The 19428-nt window shown below is 44.5% G+C and overlaps 1 protein-coding gene across 1 annotated transcript in view; it reads right to left on the reverse strand.

The window, feature by feature from the left end:
- The window catches only part of pald1a (phosphatase domain containing paladin 1a), a 92547-nt gene that overhangs the window by 58363 nt on the left and 14756 nt on the right, over positions 1-19428 (reverse strand). Inside the window, 13 exon segments of the mRNA XM_083787918.1 lie at positions 631-771; positions 2519-2716; positions 3145-3324; positions 5990-6106; positions 7108-7242; positions 8288-8383; positions 9252-9356; positions 9501-9585; positions 9587-9595; positions 9789-9840; positions 9843-9948; positions 15144-15219; positions 18667-18827. Coding sequence (XP_083644044.1) covers positions 631-771; positions 2519-2716; positions 3145-3324; positions 5990-6106; positions 7108-7242; positions 8288-8383; positions 9252-9356; positions 9501-9585; positions 9587-9595; positions 9789-9840; positions 9843-9948; positions 15144-15219; positions 18667-18827 — 1461 coding nt within the window.

The following is a 19428-nucleotide window of genomic DNA, read 5'->3' on the forward strand; positions in this document are numbered from 1 at the left end:
CACTTCCTGGACATTTAAACCATTAACATTCCCTGCACAACAGCACCATCTAGTGGTGGCTCAGACCGCCAAGGTTTTAGCATACTTTCCTTTTCATCAGAAGCACTGGAAATAGTCCCACACTTTTATTGATCTCTGAAAACATGGATGTTTTGTATGAAAACCTCAATCTGAGCTCAATTCCAATACAAAGCGTTTTTGGATAGGCGATAACCGCGGCCTACAAAATGTCTTCTAAATCTTTTTCTGAAAAAGTAGTTCTCAAACTTTTTCATGTCAAGGACCCAGAGAATGATCTGACCCCCAGAAGCAAACATGAGTTAAAAACGTTTGTTGTGAAAGAATATGTACAGTATATTCAAAGATATGCGCCCGCAGTTTTCAGATCTACAAGCTCGTAGCTGGCACTCGGTGCCGCAACTATGCGCTTGTAGATCTGCGAAGCTCCAGCTTCTGAACAGTTAAAGTATAACATAATGCTTTAAAACACCAAAAGGGGTTCCCGTCCTGAATACCGGTAGGTTACAAACTGAGGACAGCAGTGACCATCCATGTGGATATAATACGTACGTTAAAGTGCCACAGCGTGAGGACAGCAGTGACCATGTGGACATACTGTACAGTACGTACGTTAAAGTGCCACAGCGTGAGGACAGCAGTGACCATGGCGGTGGTGGTGCGGCCCTTGCCATTGGAGCAGTTGAAGACGAAGGCGGAGCGCGGGTCTTCGGCCAACGCTCCCTTCATGGCGTCCATCAGCTTGTCAAAGTCCTGAGGCACGTGGGGAGGGGGGTGGGGGGAAAAAAAGCTGTGTTGATTTTGTCTGCATTTTTATTTATTTAGCTTTAGTCGTAAACTAAAGTCTAGTTTTAGTCGACAAAATATACGATTTTAGTCGGCTAAATCTACAGTCGATTTTGTCGACAAAAATTTATTTTTGGGGCGGGACTTTGTGGCGTCGTAAAGGCAGGTTTTACACTTTGTTGCATGCTGAAAGTAGCCGATCTACAAGCTCACAAACATAAAATCCTCTCTCCTCTCTTCTCTTCTCCCTCCCTAACATTTTAGTCTAGTTTTTAATTTGTTGACGAAATCAACACAGGAAAAAAAGACAAACGCATCTCCTCACATATAACTACAACACACCCAAAGGCTTAGGGCGATATAGCTTCAAATCAATATACTAATAACAATACACTTTATTTATAGACTCATAGAGCAGCTTTCATGACAAAGAATGCAGCGCAAAGTGCTTTACAGAACAAATAGAGGGTATACATCGATCATCGTACCCGGAAGTTATGCGCAACCGCCTATTGTGTCAAAAAACTACTTTCTGGCTTTGACAGCCCATACATCCAAACAGAAAAGTCCTATCTGATTGCGTTAAATTACAATAAACGCCGCTAAACTCACTTTTCCACTCGATTTGCCACTCACTTTATGCATGCGCATACCCTCTATAAAGAACAAGAAAAGCTAAAAAACATAACATCAAATTCAAGGCAAAGTCAATTCTAGCGAAGACAAAATCCTATTTAAAACTTTTGCTGTGATTACGATTACCGGTAACAATTATTATGGCCCGAGCACTGCACAGTAGTACAAAGCCCTGTTGAAATGTTTATTTTTATAGTATTTTATAGTTAAAAGAGCAGCGTATATAAGCTTGCGAGTTGCGACGTATTGTGAGTGTTAGAAAGGATTTCGAGAATGCCGTTATGTCTGTGAATTTGTGGTCGTCGCCCGAGGGCCACGCCCTAGGATCAGTGTTCATTTTGAGAGAAAATTCTTATTTTGTTTTTCATCTGAAAAGTTTCAGTTTTAGTGTTGACTAAATCCAATGATAGTTCAGCTATAGTTCAAGACTTTGCTTGTTATTGTGAGAATGCTTGGTAATTGTAATTGACACTATATGCCACTAGAGGGCGCCCAACCATCGACAGTTTTAAATCCTCCCTAAAAACTCACCTTTTCTCCATTGCCTTCAGCTCCTAGTCATGTCCTTTTTGTAATTAGTAGGCTCTTTTGTTGTTTCATGTTCTTTAAAATGTTGTTATATTGTATTTTTAGCAATATAAGTATTGCTAAACGTTTATTTTAATTTTGTATTTTATGATGTAATGTTTATATGGAAAGCACTTTGGGTCAACTTCTGTTGTTTTTAAACGTGCTATATAAATAAAGGTGACTTGACTTGACTTGACTAGTCAGGCATTTTATTGACCTCAAAAGGTGCATGAATCAGTGCAAGTCGGAGACAATACAAACATAAATGATACTGGCCAAAGTAAACGTTCCAAGAATAAGAAACAAAAAAAACACTTGCTGGCTAAACTTTTAAGAAAACAATAAAACAGGAATTAACTTGATGCTGTTACAGGCTATATGCCTGCCTCCTTTATTGAGGGCCTGGCTCGCAGCTCTCCCCTGTTGTAGTCTCCTTGTGTGTGTGTGTGTGTGTGTGTGTGTGTGTGTGTGTGTGTGTGTGTGTGTGTGTGTGTGCGTGCGTGCGTACCTCCTCTGTGGGCCCACTGCAGTCGGGCAGAGGGATGCGTCTGTACTGCAGACCCTGGTAGATCGCCCCCTGCTGGGCGAACACCTCCTGCACGCTCACGCAGCTCTTAAACATCCTCATCTGCTTCTCCTGCTCCAGAGTGACCTCCAGCCACTTCCCACAGCCCAGTACCTCCTCCTTAAGGGACAGCTCCAGCTTCTAAAACAGGACGAGAAGAGGGCCGGAGCATTACAGAGTGACCTTCTAAACAGGACGAGAAGAGAAGAGGCAGGAGCGTTACAGAGTGACCTTCTAAACAGGACGAGAAGAGAAGAGGCAGGAGCGTTACAGAGTGACCTTCAGCTTCTAAAACAGGACGAGAAGAGAAGAGGCAGGAGCGTTACAGAGTGACCTCCAGCCACTTCCCACAGCCCACCGTCTCCTCCTTAAGGGACAGCTCCAGCTTCTGAACAGGCCGAGCAGAGGCAGGAACGTTACCACAATTTAGGCATTTAGCAGACGCTCTTAATCCACAGCGATTAACAGTAAGCAAGGACAACACATGGTGTGTCTACATGAAATACTACGTTACATAAGTTGTAACGTCAGGGATGTGTCTCTCCAGACACCAGGGTTTAAATGTTTACCTCTATGACCACGGGGTCGGAGGTGGGCACAGGGATGTGTCTCTCCAGACTCCAGGGTTCTCTGGGGGTGAACACCTGGCCGTTGGCCTCCAGTACCAGCTCGTCCTGGAGGTTGACCCACAACACGTGGCCGTGGTTCCGCTTCTCGTCCGTCAGGTGAGCCAGCACTGCAGCCGTCGCCTGCAAAACACCCCACAAATATAACGTCAAGGTGGGGCCAACACTACAGCCGTCGCCTGGAAAAACCAAAAAATTACATTTAGCACAGTAAGACCTGTAACGCATCTGTCACCTTAGCTTTTAACCACTTTAACCATTATTTTAAACTTTACCTGTTGAAAAATAGCAGATCTACAAGCTCATAGCGCTGCACTCGTGGTGTCGTGCTATGACCTTGGAAGATCAGGAAAGGGTGTGCAAATCTTTGCATAAATATTATTTCGCAGCGAACGTTTTTAACTCAAATATTTGATTCTGGGGTCCTGGAAACAACATATTTTCAGATGGGGTTCGGTGGCAAATTATGTATAATTGGCATGAAATAGTTTGAGAACCACTGACATAGAAACATAGGTTTTTCTGAAATTAGTAGAATCTGGTCTTAGGTTTTAATCACTGTGCCTGTCATGGACAACCCTGAACGCCAATTGCGTGTTTTCAGTGATTCTGTCCAAGCTGTATGGTAGGGTATGTTAATACAACACAAAACGTATACAATTGGTGTGGTTGTATTTTGCCTCCCTGCACTTCTATTGAGACATTAAGGTCATGTCTCACCTCAAGCCCTTGGATGCAGTTTATCATTCTGCTTTGCGATTTATATCTGGTAAACCTTACAGAACTCATCACTGCATCCTATATGACAGAGTGCTTTGGCCCTCCTTGTCCGACAGGCAAAATAAACATTGGTATCTGTTTATCTTTAAACCGTTGTATATTAAAGCTCTGCTGGATTGGAACCCTGTAACATATAGGACACGCTCCAGTCACTGGCTCACACTAAAGGTCCCAAATGTAAACACAGAGGTGGGGAAAACAGCCTTTTGTTTTTAGTGCCCCAACCATGTGGAATGACCTACAGCTTAAATTAAAGATCTGTTCTCTCAAAACATACGGTCAATTTGAATTTTTGATTTCTGTCTGCAACTGTTTTTAAACATAGCCTACGTGCTACGTCACGCGGTGAGGAAATGTTACTGTTCTGTTCTGTTTTTGTTTATTGCTTTGAAATGTTGTATTATTTGTATCTCGACGACACTGCAGATGAGGATGAGCTCAATGTCTTTCGAGAATAAATAAAGGTTTGAATGAATGAATGAATGAATGAATGAGACACAGGATCTGATGCGGATTTTGACCTTAATCGGGATGTGATCACTGAACCGATCTTCATTCTTGCACATGATGCAAGTAGACCAAGTAAATCCATGTTGTGTTGATGTTTGTGTCTGTGCATTTTGTGAAGTCATAACCTCAGACGCACCTCCCTGCCACATTTAGGCAAGTCCGACGTCATCATTATGACATCAGGGAACACAGCTGAGCCACGCCCGCTATTTGACTTGTTTTGCTAAAAGGTGTTCATGTAATTACTCAATGGGAGGGAGGGAAAATATTGTTCTCCGTTTGAGTGTCAAGTCTCTCATCAGGCCAAAGGTATGCACATCTGATGGCTGTGGGGAAGGAATGGCTGTTTACACCGAGGTGTATACATGTCAAGAACTCGGGACGTGCTTATAATTGCCAAGTATAAACAGAATGACTAACATTCCTGAGGCTCATACTTCCTGTTGACAAATCTCATTTAGATATAAACTCACCTTCAGTGAGGAATGGATGTTTAAACGCAAAACTATACACACAGGCCTACTGTGCATCTACAAAAGACACCACTATTGCCGCCTTCACGCCACCATCCGAATGATCCTCGGTTGCTAGGCGACACACACTACAGGCAGGAACTGGCAGCGGTGAAAACAATTTCCGCCTGCCCTCAAGTTAGCTGATCCAGAAAAGGGGATTTATCTTAGATTTTTGGGGGGTAAAAAATAGACTTCACCTCTGCCTCCCACATGTAGCTTCGTTTATATCCTGGACACATTGGGCTCTATTTTCATGCCTAAACTTCTTTGCCTTTTTTTTTTTTACCATTTTGAAAAACATTTTTGAACCGACGATCTACATTGACACGTTGTGAGCTTGTAGATTGGCTATTTTAACCATTAACAGCCTGAGCGGCAAGGACGGAGATTATTGATATCAAAACCAATCGCAACGCTCCACAGGCTGGGATCGTCTGTTGCGCAACATTCAATGTTATTTTCCGGTGGGACGTCTTCGATGTTCCCCCCCCATTTTAGCCTGAAAATCTAAAAACGTGAATAACTCTTGATCTAAATCAGTCTGTCCAATTCTAAGAAAAGATGATGTGTTAGACAGCCCATCTCGGTCCCGTCGCTAGTCGCGTTAGAATTAATCATACCTCCCGTTGTTGTCGATCGCATCGAGAGTGTTTTGGCTACATCAAGCTACTTCAGCCACATCCGGGATAGCATCCGGTCCGTCGCTAAATGTGCTCTGCTGCTGAAAATCGCTGGGCGCTATGATTTAATGGATTAAATAACGCCGGGCGTTCAGGGTGTTAAAAAATGTCTTTCAAACTAGTAAAAAAGGCAAAGAAGTTTAGGCATAAGGGGTTTAGCACTGATGAAAATAGAGCCCATTGTGCCTAGTGGCTCTTGACCTGAGGCCGATTGCACAAATGCCCTCTAAATCAGTAACGTGAACCCGTATCCATATTGACGCGCTGACAGGACAAACAGGATCATTTGATTGACAGAATTACCTCGGACGTGGGCTGGGCCAGTCCATAAATGGGCATCTTGGGCACTCTCCTGAAGTTGGCAACCTTCATGTCCTTCACTGTGCTCAGTACGTCTGGGGCCAAGTACTCGTCAGCCACCTGCAGACACAGAGACAGAGCCTTGACCATTGATTTTATGGAAGATGCTTCAGAACATATTGCTAGTTTTACCACTTACAATCTTGTAGATCGGCTATTTTCGCTGCGCAACATGCTTCCATTGAAGACATGCTGACTTCCATAGAATCCAAATGAGTGAAATGAGTGGTGGAGACAGAGAGCTTTAAATCCAGTCCGCGCAGACAGAGAGCTGACACATGACGGCCGGTGTAGATTCACACACGCTGTGCATTCAGCGTGGCAGCTTAAATGCTCTTCACTTGACAGAAAAAACATGTAATCAAAAGCTTCTTAGGACCAAAACATTACCTCATCAAGAGCGGAAAAGGAAAACCAGTGCGTGAGTTATGAGTGTGAGTGTGAGTGTGTGTGTGTGTGTGTGTGTGTGTGTGTGTGTGTGTGTGTGTGTACACGCACATGCGTGTGCACACGCATAAGTTTACAATTAGAAAAAGTTGTAGTTGGAGTTAGGTTTAGGAGTTCGAAGCAGGTGTGTAGGTGATAATAAGGCAGTATACTGTACTGTAGGTAGAAGATTATAGATTGTGGTGATAATAAGGCAGTATGCTGTAGGTAGAAGATAATAGATTGCCACTTGCTGGTTCAAGATAATGTATTAAATAGGTGAGCAGCGTTGCGGTTGCTCAGGCTTCATCCTCAGGATTAGATATATAAATTAGGTTTAGGGATTAGAAATAGATGTGTCGTGCACCGTCTTGATGTTGATGTCCTCACAAATATAGTAATACAAACATGTGCGTGTGTGCGTGCGTCTTTTCTGTTTTTTTAGATTTACTTTAGACTGATGTTAGTTAGTTACTTGGTTTACCTATGATCTTAGATTACTATTTCTATGCACTTGATGTATTACATTATGTTTACCTTGCTTTACTGTAAATCGCTCTGGATTAAGAGCGTCTGCTAAATGCCTAAATTGTAATTGTAAATATTATGGTGCGTGTGTGCGTGCGTGGTCTCACCAGCACGCGGGCTCCCTTGGTGACCAGGTCGGCCGGGGCAGACAGCTCGGACAGGTCCATGCGGGCCAGGAGACGGTACAGCCACGCATGGCTGCACATCCACTGGCTGAAGTTGCAGGCGAAGGCCAGCGGATACTGAAACACGACGACGCAACACACTGTTCATTTACACTGCAGTGGTCGCACGCTAACAAACTGACAGCTTTTACACTGTACACAACCACATGCATAATCATTAGTAGAATATGCATGCTAGATAATTTGTTTCCCAGGGGTCCTTTGGGGGGTCCCCAGCAAAAGTAGTTAATGTAGCATCTCAATCAATCATGTTTACCACAATGGAAACAAGCGAAGGCTTTTTTTGTGTCTAAGTCAATTTGGCGTTTTTTTTAATTATGTCATTTTTTTTTTAATTTTCTTAAACTGCCAATAAAGTATTCTATCTATCTATCTATCAATCAAAACCTATTCAGATGGGGGTCCCTAGTACAAATCCTATTCAGATGGGAGTCCCTGGCACGAAACCTATTCAGATGGGAGTCCCTGGCACAAATCCTATTCAGATGGGAGTCCCTGGCACAAAACCTATTCAGATGGGAGTCCCTGGCACAAAACCTATTCAGATGGGGGTCCCTGGCACAATACCTTTTCAAATACATAAGTTTCAAATGGTCATATCTTCTTCATTTCCCCCCCAATTTCAATGAGCAATACATCATATGAAAGGTTACAGTGTGCAGTTTCAGACCATGGCGCCCTTGTATATCAAACCACTGTCCCCGGTCACATATATTTAAAAAAAAAAGGTTTGAAAACTACTGTAGTAGAGCAGTAGTTCACAAACATTTTCAAAAACTTTGAAAATGTTGTTGAAATGAAAACCTTCATGTCAGGGACATGCAAATATCCCCGACATGAAAAGGAAATTGTTTCATGTCGTGTTGTGACCACACTACTGCGTACTCTCATCTGGAATTGAAAGTGTGCCAGGGACCTACATACAGTAAGAGAAGATTTACGTTGAGAATCTCAAAATGTCTCACTGTTTTCTGAAACATTTTTGAAAATGTTTCATAGCTATAGGCAGACCTACCAAGTCACTGGGAACCCACTTTGAGACCCACTTGTACTGGAGAACAAGAAATAATGATGATTAAAAAGTAATACTAAACATTTGAACCTGTTCATGAAGATATGCATTGAACACGATCAAGTAGAAGTATCGCTCCAAGCTCTGCATGGTTCTGTGTAGAAAGTAGTCTTTTGTGCTGCTTCCCTGAGAACAAACAATCACAATCACAGCCCAATCACAAACTCTGTACAATCAGGGTACTGCGAACTCTGTCGAACGTCAACATGCTATACATGATATGCCTTGGCATAAAACATCCTTACAAGATGTGAAATAAATCACATTCCCAGTGTACACAAATTGTCTTTCTATTGTAAAACTGTTAAGATTTTAGCTGCCACACACAGCCCATTGATGGTCTTCTGAAGAAGACTATGGGCTATATCTTGCGCCAGCCCTTAACCCTTATCCCTAAACTTATTTGCCTTTTTTTTTTTTTTACAATTTAAAAAAACCTTTTAAAATAGTTCAAGCTGATCTACAAGCTCACAACATGTAGATCGGCTATAGTTGAACTATTTTTAAATGATTTTCAAAATAGTAAAAAAAAATGGCCAATAAGTTTAGGGATAAGGGATAAGGGTGGCACAAGATGGAGCCCTGTGTCGAAGCATTAATGGATAAAGCCTTGCCTGGGCTGAGTCTGCACACTGAGCTTCTGCAAAGTCACAGTGTGCAGACTTCCAGTTTTTAATCCTGCCTTGATGCACTGTTGGTCCCGTCGGTCCTGCACCTGACGTCCAGCGGATGTGCCAGTTTCATAAGAATGGTACAATTCAACCGTCAAATATTAGCTTAGAGCTGTTCGCAGCTTGGGTCAGCTTGAAAATGGACTTTCTCTACTGCATCGTCAGCACACCACAACCACACCAGCCTTATTCAGCAGTATCTTTTCAGATGTTACCTTCCAGGTGGAGTAAAGTACTACTGTGGCATCGCGACAGACATTTTTTTTCCGTTCGTTTCAACTGTGAGAGCGTTTGTTTCCCCCCCAGCGTAGAACATCACTGACCTGTATTTGATAGTCCTCTCCAATGCCTTCCAGCTTGCTTTTGTTTTCGTATATGGCTTCTTTGATGTTGTGCATTTCGGAACACAGAGCGATAGCCTGGTCAACCTACCGGCCAGGGTGGGGAAGAAGACGAGAGACGATGGATGACTAGTCGGCACATACATACTTAATAATGGAACATAGAGTAGATTTAATTTGTTATGGAGCCAGGATGTCAGGTCAGGTGTGACACTGTAGTTCATACAGTACCTCCTCTGTGAGCTGCTGTCCATTGGTCAGCTTGTTGATCAGAGAATGAATGACCTGGAACAGTGGCTTGGGCTCTGGGCCCAGTCTCCTCCACCCTGCAAAGAACACACAAGACAAACCGCGTCAACTTCTACAGTGATTTGTCAACAAAGTATATAGAGCATAGAACTGTTCACACATACACTAAGAAACTAAGAAAGACAACAGTGAATGATTTATAGAATTATATTCTAAGTGGCTATTGACATGCAAAGGTTTGGCAACAACGGCGGGATAGTGCGTTCGTACTGTGGCTGTGGCTGGGAGGCGCCCGTCAGCCGGTTCATGACCAGCGTGCCAGGATCATGGCCAGGTTGGTTCGGCCCACGCCCATCTGGCAGCTGAAGAGCCAGGCGGGCAGGGCTCTGGAGGACGCGCTCCGACGACTCAGAGACAGGTGGGGACTCTCCTGGAAGACATGGAAGTGAAGTGATGCTTAACACATTCTGACCTGAGATCAGATTTTAAAATGTCTTCTACATCCTGACAGTTTTCTGAGAGAAGCTATGTTTCTATGTCAGTCGTTCTTCGATTTTTCAAAATAGCAGACCTACAAGCTCGTAGATCTGCTTTTTTCAATAGCTAAAGCATAACATAATGCTAACACCAAAAGGGGTTCCCGCCCAGAATGGATTAAAATAGAGAGAGAGAGAGAGAGAGAGAGAGAGAGAGAGAGAGAGAGAGAGAGAGAGAGAGAGAGATGAGAGAGAGAGAGAGAGAGAGAGAGAGAGAGAGAGAGAGAGAGAGAGAGATGAGAGAGAGAGAGAGAGAAGAGAGAGAGAGAGAGAGAGAGAGAGAGAGAGAGAGAGAGAGAGGAGAGAAAGAGAGAAAGAGAGAGAGATGAGAGAGAGCGGGGCAGCAGAGTGATAAATAAGACAAACATACACACGCTGCTGTTGTTACATCAACACATGTGGTAATGGCTGTGTGATTAACCATGTAATTAGGTAATTATACCTACTGTACAACATGGTCAAGTGTTACTATGTCAGCTGTTGCCGCTCTTAAGGTATAACTCTCCACCAAACAGACTACAACAGATTACTACAGACTGGCAGTCGGTCAAAAGCCGGCCAAGCATGCTCTCGACGCTTCCCTACCCGACCCGACAGTGTACCCACCTCCCTTCGACAGCAGATTGATGTGAAAAGGTTTGAGAACACTGGCTTACACAATGCCAACGATCATCTATTTAATGTAAAGCAGGGACATTGGACAATGGCTTCCGAAGAGCTTTGAGGAAGAGTTTTAATGAATAACAGACCATCATGGATGTCTGATTCTATGACCTTAATATAAACCAATATAACGTTTCTCTTCTTGTTTTCAATCACTTCAAAAATCTCGTTTCAACCACTCGAAACAGGATGTGAGGGAATGTCCAGGAAGCTATCAGGACTTGTGCAAGCATCCCTGAGCCATAGTTTGCTGACTGGTGGATGAGTATTCAATATTCCAACATTGCAAGTGCGCAACTAACTAAGTACAGATCTTCAGACTGCTGATCCACACGCTTCTTTCTAAAAGACACAAACCACTTTCCAACCACAGGGACCTGGATGGCCTGCTGCTGTTATTACAATATAGGGAAGTAGAGCAAAAACAAAGCAGTGGTGGAAGAAGTAATCAGAGTAATCAGAGAAAAACCTAAATTCTGTAAAAGGCTTGATTTCATAAGTGGAATTAAGGGAAATGTACAAAAATGTTAGCGTTAAAATATACATGCAGTACCAATTAAATGAAAAATTGATTGTCGAGATGTTGTGGGCGCTTGTAGATAGGCCGTTTTAAAATTGTAGTAGTGGTTAACGTATGTTTCTATATACAATAAAAATCTGCAAAAGTAACTAAAAGTGTTGAAATAATTGGAGTAATAAATATAATATTTTACAGTAAGTATAAAGCACAGAAACATTGACATAATGTACTCAAGTAAGTAAAGAATGTTTACGTACAGTACTCGAGTACATATCGTCTCCGTCGGGTGGAAACCTGATACCCGACGTGTCCAAAACGGTTACTAAATTCAATCAGTAGCAGATCTACAAGCTCAAAAGGCGTCGATTTGCGCAGAGTTTCGAGCTTGTGGATCTGCTACTCTTTTTTCTTTTTTTTTTTTTTCTTTTAAGATATTTTTTTTGCGGCTTACGCCTTTTATGATTTTGAAGGGACAGACAGTAGGCTGACAGGAAACGGGAGAGAGATGGGGGGATGACATGCAGTAAAGGCCGTGTCGGGTCCGGGAGTCGAACCCGCGGCACACTGCGACTGGATTACCAGTCCGGTGCCCAGACCGTTACGCTACGGCCTGGGCCGGATCTGCTACTCTTGATGGCACTACAGCGACAGAAGCATCATGTACTGTAGGGCGTTACCGTTAATTAACGTTACCGTTAATTTACGGAAAAGCACAAAAAGTTAGAATGTGGAGATAAGGAGTTTTCTTGCCCGACAGCAAAGGTATACTTAAGTCAGTTTCCACCACTGGCCTACTAGGGAAGTCAGAAGAGAGAAAAAAACTAAAAACTAAAGAGAGATGTTCCGTTTGGTAGTGAGTGAAGAAGCAGATAGAAACCAGGCTCAACTCTGACAGCCCTGGCTGTTCCCAAAGTCAATGCTGTCGGGCAGAAACCTCTTATTTCCATAATTCTAACCTTTTGTCTTTTTTACGTAAATCAAACGCCCTAGTAGTACTTGATCACAATGCGGCGTTGCGCAAAAGCATCAAAAGTAGCAGATCCGCAACCTCGAAACGTGGCTTGTAGATCTGACTGCTACTTTTGATTCTTTTGAATTTGAATCCTGAAAAAGTAGTGTGGGTCATGACCGAAAGAATAAGGTCGCAAAAACAAGCGGCCAAAATTAGTTTTCTTCGACGGGTGGCTGGCATCTCCCTTAGAGATAGGATGAGAATCACACGAGAGAGACTCGGAGTAGAGTCGCTGCTTCTTTGCCTGGAAAGGAGCCAGCTTAGGTGGTTCGGGCATCTGGTTAGGATGCCTCTCGGGCGTCTCCCTAGGGAGGTCCTTGAGGCGCGTCCCACTGGGAGGAGACCCCGGGGCAGACCAAGGCGCAGTTGGAGGAAACACATCGACTCACTGGCCTTGGAACGTCTCGGGATCCCCCAGGAGGAAGTCACTAATGTTGCTCTGGAGAGGGAAGTCTGGAGCTCTCTGGGGGAGCTGTTGCCCCCGAGACCCGACTACGGATAAGCGGTTGAAGATGGATGGATGGATCCTGAAAATCCTCTTAAATGTGAGGTTTCCACTACGACTGTATGTCACATAGTTGACATAAACTGACCATGGACAGGAGATCTGCCCATTGTCATAACTGTTATGGTTATTGGTGATGGATAGCGGTCATGGCGCACATACATGTACACACAGACACACACGGAAAGTATCCAAGTACAAGTCCTTGAGAACCACTGACATATCACACGATTTAGAAGACATTTTTAGTTTGTACTTTTTTTTTTGGAAACATTAATTTACAGATTCATACAAAACAAACAGTACCACTATAACCACTTATATGTTATAGTTCCGGATGGACATTCTGCATAATGAGTACTTGTACTTTTGCCTTTGGACCACAAGTTCATGAGTTCGATCCCGGGCATCGCCAACTCAGCGAATGAGTAGCACGGCTTGGGTGAGGCAAGTCGTGCGGGAAGTACTGGGAGCTGATGGTAGGTGTGGCGCTCCACCTCAGCAATCCATCTCCCAGGGGTCTAGCGCATTGTAACAGGGATAGACTCCATCTCCCAGGGGTCTATAGTGCATTGTTACGGGGACAGACTCCATCTCCCAGGGGTCTAGTGCATTGTTAGGAGGACAGACTCCATCTCCCAGGGGTCTAGTGCATTGTTACGGGGACAGACTCCATCTCACAGGGGTCTAGTGCATTGTTATGAGGACAGACTCCATCTCCCAGGGGTCTAGTGCATTGTTACGGGGACAGACTCCATCTCCCAGGGGTCTAGTGCATTGTTATGAGGACAGACTCCATCTCCCAGGGGTCTAGTGCATTGTAACGGGGATAGACTCCATCTCCCAGGGGTCTAGTGCATTGTTAGGAGGACAGACTCCATCTCCCAGGGGTCTAGTGCATTGTTACGGGGACAGACTCCATCTCACAGGGGTCTAGTGCATTGTTATGAGGACAGACTCCATCTCCCAGGGGTCTAGTGCATTGTTATGAGGACAGACTCCATCTCCCAGGGGTCTAAAGCATTGTAACGGGGATAGACTCCATCTCCCAGGGGTCTAGAGCATTGTAACAAGGACACATTCCCGTGCGTTACCGGCTAATACTGACAATAAGCCACTCCCAACCTACTTCTTCTTGACTTTTCGTGCTTTTGTGTGAGGCTGTAGCATGATCAAGTAGTGCGTTAATTTACGAACAAAAAAGAAAAAAAACGCCCAAAAAGTAAAAATACGGAGATAGGAGGTTTCCTGCCCCGACGGCTAACGCTATGCGAGTATCAACTTCCACCACTGCACTCTGCACACATGGGACAGAGTCAAAACGACAGGTATCGGAGGGCCAAAAAAGGCATTTTGGTCCTCCAATAGCCTCTGTGAGACAGACCAGATGTTTGGCGATAGTTCCATGCACTCGTTTCTTTTATAGTTCCATCCATTAATGTCTTTTATAGTTCACTCATCAAACACACATCAAAACAAAGCCCCCAGTGAAACAGTAATCCCCAGCAGAACACGAGAAGCAGTGATCAGCTTTGGTTTTGATTGGCGGGGTTCCGACCACGACCAGCACAGTGAAGGTCAGGGTTTTTATATACCCCAGCAGTGGTTCTCAAAGTGGGGTCCAGGGACCCGTGGGGTCTGGTCCTGCTAAATGATTGATAGTTAGGAACGAAATATGGAACCTTGGAGGTCTGCAACTCCAATTCCTTGTCCCAGATGGTCATTTCTGGTCAAAACGAGCTTTATTCGACGCTGTAATCGTCGCGGTCAGCCTTTCTGACCGTCGAGCGGTAGATCCGGATATGGTCCGACACCACACACAGTGGAAGTAACAAAAGTAGCATCCAGTCGCAGGTTTTCGATCTTCAAAATAAGGGTAAAACGGGGAGAAATCCTGGCTTGAATTACAGTGAATTAATTAATTCATCCTGAATTAATGAACTATCAATAATTTAGCTGGGGACCCCCGGGCACCCCCCCAGACCCTAAATACCCCAGTGGTATATTTATGTACACTAAAGGTCTCCAACATAACGCTGCGGGAACGTACCCAACAGCCCCCTGCGTCCCAACTGGCAGCACATCGTCGGCAGCACTGGTACTCCCTTCCCGCAGTGCCCCCCCGCACCCGATGGATTGATGCCGTCACCAGGCAAGGACTTACACCAACTGGGCTCGTCGCTGACTGAAGCCGAGCCCCTAGCACTGGACCTAGCACTGGACGTAGCACTGGACCGACCCAAATGGAGAAGATTGGTGAACCTGATTGGCTCTACGCATGGCGACGCCCCCCACCAGCCGCCGATCAAGAGACCTGATGATGATGATGATGATGATGATGATGATGATGATGATGATGATGATGATGATGATGATGAAGAAGGCTTACCCTAAGTATGCTCACGAAGGCATCAAAGTCCTCCTCCATAGGCGCTCCCTCCATGGGCAGAGGTAACCTGTAGTACCTGCAAGAAGAAAACAGCACATTATTATACTGTTCTGTGTCTGGTGTCGAGTCAACAGCGCCCTCTATGGGCAGAGGTAACCTGTGGTACCTGCAAGGAGAAGTCAACACATTTGTTACGTTCTGTGTGTGGTGTTGTGTCAACAGCGTCTCTAATGTAGGTCACAACACCTCGGATCGGGGCTGACCTCAATGAAGTAACCTAGTAAAACCGGGAAAGCATCCGTGTCGATTTTATCCACTTTAAACACCCTTGCCTTGTCGCAATGACCCGCGGCACCACGGGTTATCATAATTACCCTTTGATGATAGCCAAATCACTTTATTATATCAAAATCCACACATACCTCTACTGCACCCAGGTTGCTAGGCAGCTAGCTATGTCCCTCCAGACAGTGCGAAATGCGCGTGCACCCAATTGGAATCCACTCATAATTTCTTTCCTGCCTGTTTTCTCTGAAAAATACTCCAAAATCTGTCTTTTTGACAAATCCGTCTGGCGTTCAGATCAAAAAATCCAAAAAGACACATACTTTTGGGGAATCCTTGACGTGAAGACGTTTTGAGCACCACTGATATAACATGTCTTTCAGAAAACTGTTTAGAAGACATTAAGTAGAATGGGCCTCAGCAGGTCTTGGTGGGTTAAAAAGCTGCCTTCACACGAGTCTCACGTGTTGTTGTGTGTTCACTAATCTCACAAACATCTCAAGACAGAAACACTACTTCTTCTTCCCATTCCAACCAGCGCTGAAACGAAAAACCTTTCATCTTATAATGACATGCGGCAAAATAGGGGACGCCAGGATGAAATTTGATCTCTCAATCTCTGTCTCTGTTGTTGGCAGAATCTGTCAGCACCACTTCCCTGAAGGGTGCCAGTGGCTCAGGAGGTAGAGTGGCCTCTTGGGAACCGGAAGGTCCCCAGTTCAATACCGGGCTCTCCCAGAGGTACTGTCAAAGTGTCCTTGAGCAAAACTCTGAACCCCTAGTTGCTCCCAATGAGCAGGTTGGTGCATGGTGTCACACGCCATCGGTGTATGAGATAATGTGTGTGTACATGGGTGAATGTAATGCAGAATAACATTCACCCATGCTATATTGCTATATAAATGCACCATTTACCTGAAGTAGACCTTTCCGGGTCAAAACTTTGGTACTCAATACATTATCCTGCATCGTGGATAATGTGTGGTGTGCACCCTTCTCCTGATGGTGCACCACCACTGCCTTAGAACATGTAGCGCTGTTGTTAGTAGAAGTAAACACAGAAGCACCAGAGAGGAAGTAGACCATGAAAGGCGAAGAGCCAAACAGAGTTCCTGTTTCTACACAAAAAAAAGACGGTGATGCCCCCAAAGGCACCTTTATTTGTTACCGAATGGGTTACCAGATTGGGATGAAAGTTGTTGAAACACGTCGACATATCGGTCTGACCAATAGACATGATGTATCTGTAGCATTTGGGAAGCATATTTTTCTGCCTCTTTATTGATAGATTGATAGTAGACTGACAGGAAATGGGGAGAGAGATGGGGGGGGAAGACATGCGGCAAAGGCCGTCGGGCTGGCTCAGCAGAATAGGTGCCCATACGGTTGAGCAAACCACCCGGGCCGGGAAGCACTTTTTAAGGCAGCCACTAACTAACTACACAGACAGTACACACAGACACAGTGCCTGGATCTTCAAAGAGCTGCTGCGTTGGGGCTTTAGTGCTCCTCCACTTGGGGAACCGTATATTCTCTTGGCCTAGAAATGTCTCCAGACAACTCAATAAAACAACCCACTGACTCCCCCGGCCCCTGATCTGATTGCAGACGGCATGCCAAGAGATTCTCTTCTCTCGCACAGCTCCGAACAGCAGTGCAACTCAACTCGCACAAACACTCCCTTGCTCTCCCCAACACTCTCAGAGAACCTCTCACAATGCCTCGCATTTAAAAAATACTACGCTATACCAAGGGACAATAAAGGCAAACAAAATGTAGATATATGCCTGTGACAATTACTACACAATCCCCAAATTGCAACTATTTCAGATAATCGCAATTATTTTTTGCATAATTGTCAGAATAATCAGAATGATTGAAAGATGTTCATACAAGACGGGGTTCGATCCCCGGCCAGGTCAGACCAAAGACTGTAAAAAATGTGACCCAATCCCTCCCTACTTGGCACTCAAGGGTTATTCGCTATTTAGAATGGAGGGTTGGATTGGGGGGTTGGAGCAACAAATGACAAATGATTCCCAAGCGCGGCCAGGCTGCAGCTCACCACTCCAAGAGGCGGGTCAAATGTGGAGAAAACATTACGCATATTTTATCATTTTTATCCAACGATTTTGCAACCCATTTTATCACCCAGTGTCAATTATCTAATGTAATCCTGGGCGCTACACTTCCTCTGCCAAACTGGGGAGGCAGCGGACTGATCTCATGCTTCGTTCTATGCATGAGGAGTCTAAAGCTGCTTCTTTTCACCTGACAGGGGAAAGTTTCCCCGGGATGGACGTAGCGCGTGGAAGGAACACGTTATTGTGACCAGTTCCTTTCCCCTCCATCAGGCGACCCGGGGAGGTAGTTTAGAGACCAGGATTACAGTACTGCATGTTTTTTTGTGAGGGTACCTACCCTAGGGGACACGGGGAAAACATGCAAACTCCACACATAAAGGCCCTTTTGCCAACCCCGCCTCGGGTATACAACAAAATATATCAACGAAAACCTGAACCCATGTGAACAATATGAATTAAATAACAATTAAATAGGCGCGCACACACGCTGCTGTTTTAGGTGCATCTCCTCCCTCCTGGGGGGGGGGGGGGGGGTACCGGTATGCGCTCATGCAAAACACTGTTTAAATGGCTTATATGACTTGCAACATTATTTTTAATTGCGCGATTTTAATTGCTTGCCCACTTGGAAATATCCTACCAATTTCATATGACATGCCTTTTTTTCACATGTATTATTAGTTTTATACATTTTAGGAGTGAAAACATATGTTTAGATGCCTGTGACAGCCTCTCAGCTGGTCAAACAATGCTGCTCCGCTGTTCTACGACTTTTTGTCCTACTCAAGTTCAATTTCAAGCTTTGCCGGAAATGGTAAATGTCGAAAATGTCGGTAATTTCGGCGTGCACCCATATTTTGGCGTACGCACGGTTGATAAATGAGGGCCATAGTGTCTCCAGCGGGAATTGAACCCAGGACCTTCTAGCTGTGAGGCGACAGCACTACCGACTGTGCCACCGTGCCCCTAGTAGGACTTTAACCTTTCAATTTATATACGCATGGACAGTCAGTGCCTCAGACTTCGGTGTGCTGGCTATTACTTTCTTACTGTGAATCCTCGTGAGCCGTGTGCACCCGGCAAACTGCACTATATATACACAGGGACACAAACAGACGGGTACAATGGGAATGGGTACCGTGTACAGCCCTTACCTGTAGAGTGGCGAGGTGAACATGGGCCTCTTGTAGACCTCCTCGGTCACGCGGATGTCTTCCTCGCACGTGATGCTGATCTTCTGCGGCTCGTCCTTGAAGTACTCGATGTCGTTGTAGACGTAGAACGTGTTCTCGTTGAGCTTGGCGAAGTCATGGAGCTGTGTGTGTGTGTGTGTGTGCGTGCGTGCGTGCGTGCGTGCGTGCGTGCGTGCGTGCGTGCGTGCGTGCGTGCGTGTGAGTGAGAGAGAGAGGATATACGAAAATTGTTTAAAAAAAGAAAAAGATCATTGTGATACCCAACTACAGGGATTAGATTAGATTAGATGTCCTTATTTATCTCGTAGGTAAAATCACTGTGCTCAGGTCAATGCATACGTACATTCAAGACAACCTGCGTGAATGGGCTCCTGGTTGTATTGGGAAATAAGATGAATCTAGACATGAACTAGCAACTTCATACTGTACCTGTATCTACAAGACCTTATGTACAGCACAGACTGATCCCTGATTTATCTGATGATAAACTTTACATTACTTTTTGCACTCAAAGGGCCACAATGGAGATAAGAGATTAAGTGTTGAGCTTTGGTTTACAAATATATGTTCATGTATATGCATTTCTGTATCGATAAAATCAATCAATGTACATTATGTACTGTTACATAAATAAACTACTACATGTCTTAACTGTGACTGCTTGCACATTATATTTATTTGTATATCCCTGCTAATGCTATGACAGGTGCAGGTGGCCAGGAC

The sequence above is a fragment of the Protomyctophum parallelum genome (assembly GCF_964188405.1).
Source record: "Protomyctophum parallelum genome assembly, chromosome: 17".
Taxonomy (NCBI): Eukaryota; Metazoa; Chordata; class Actinopteri; order Myctophiformes; family Myctophidae; genus Protomyctophum; species Protomyctophum parallelum.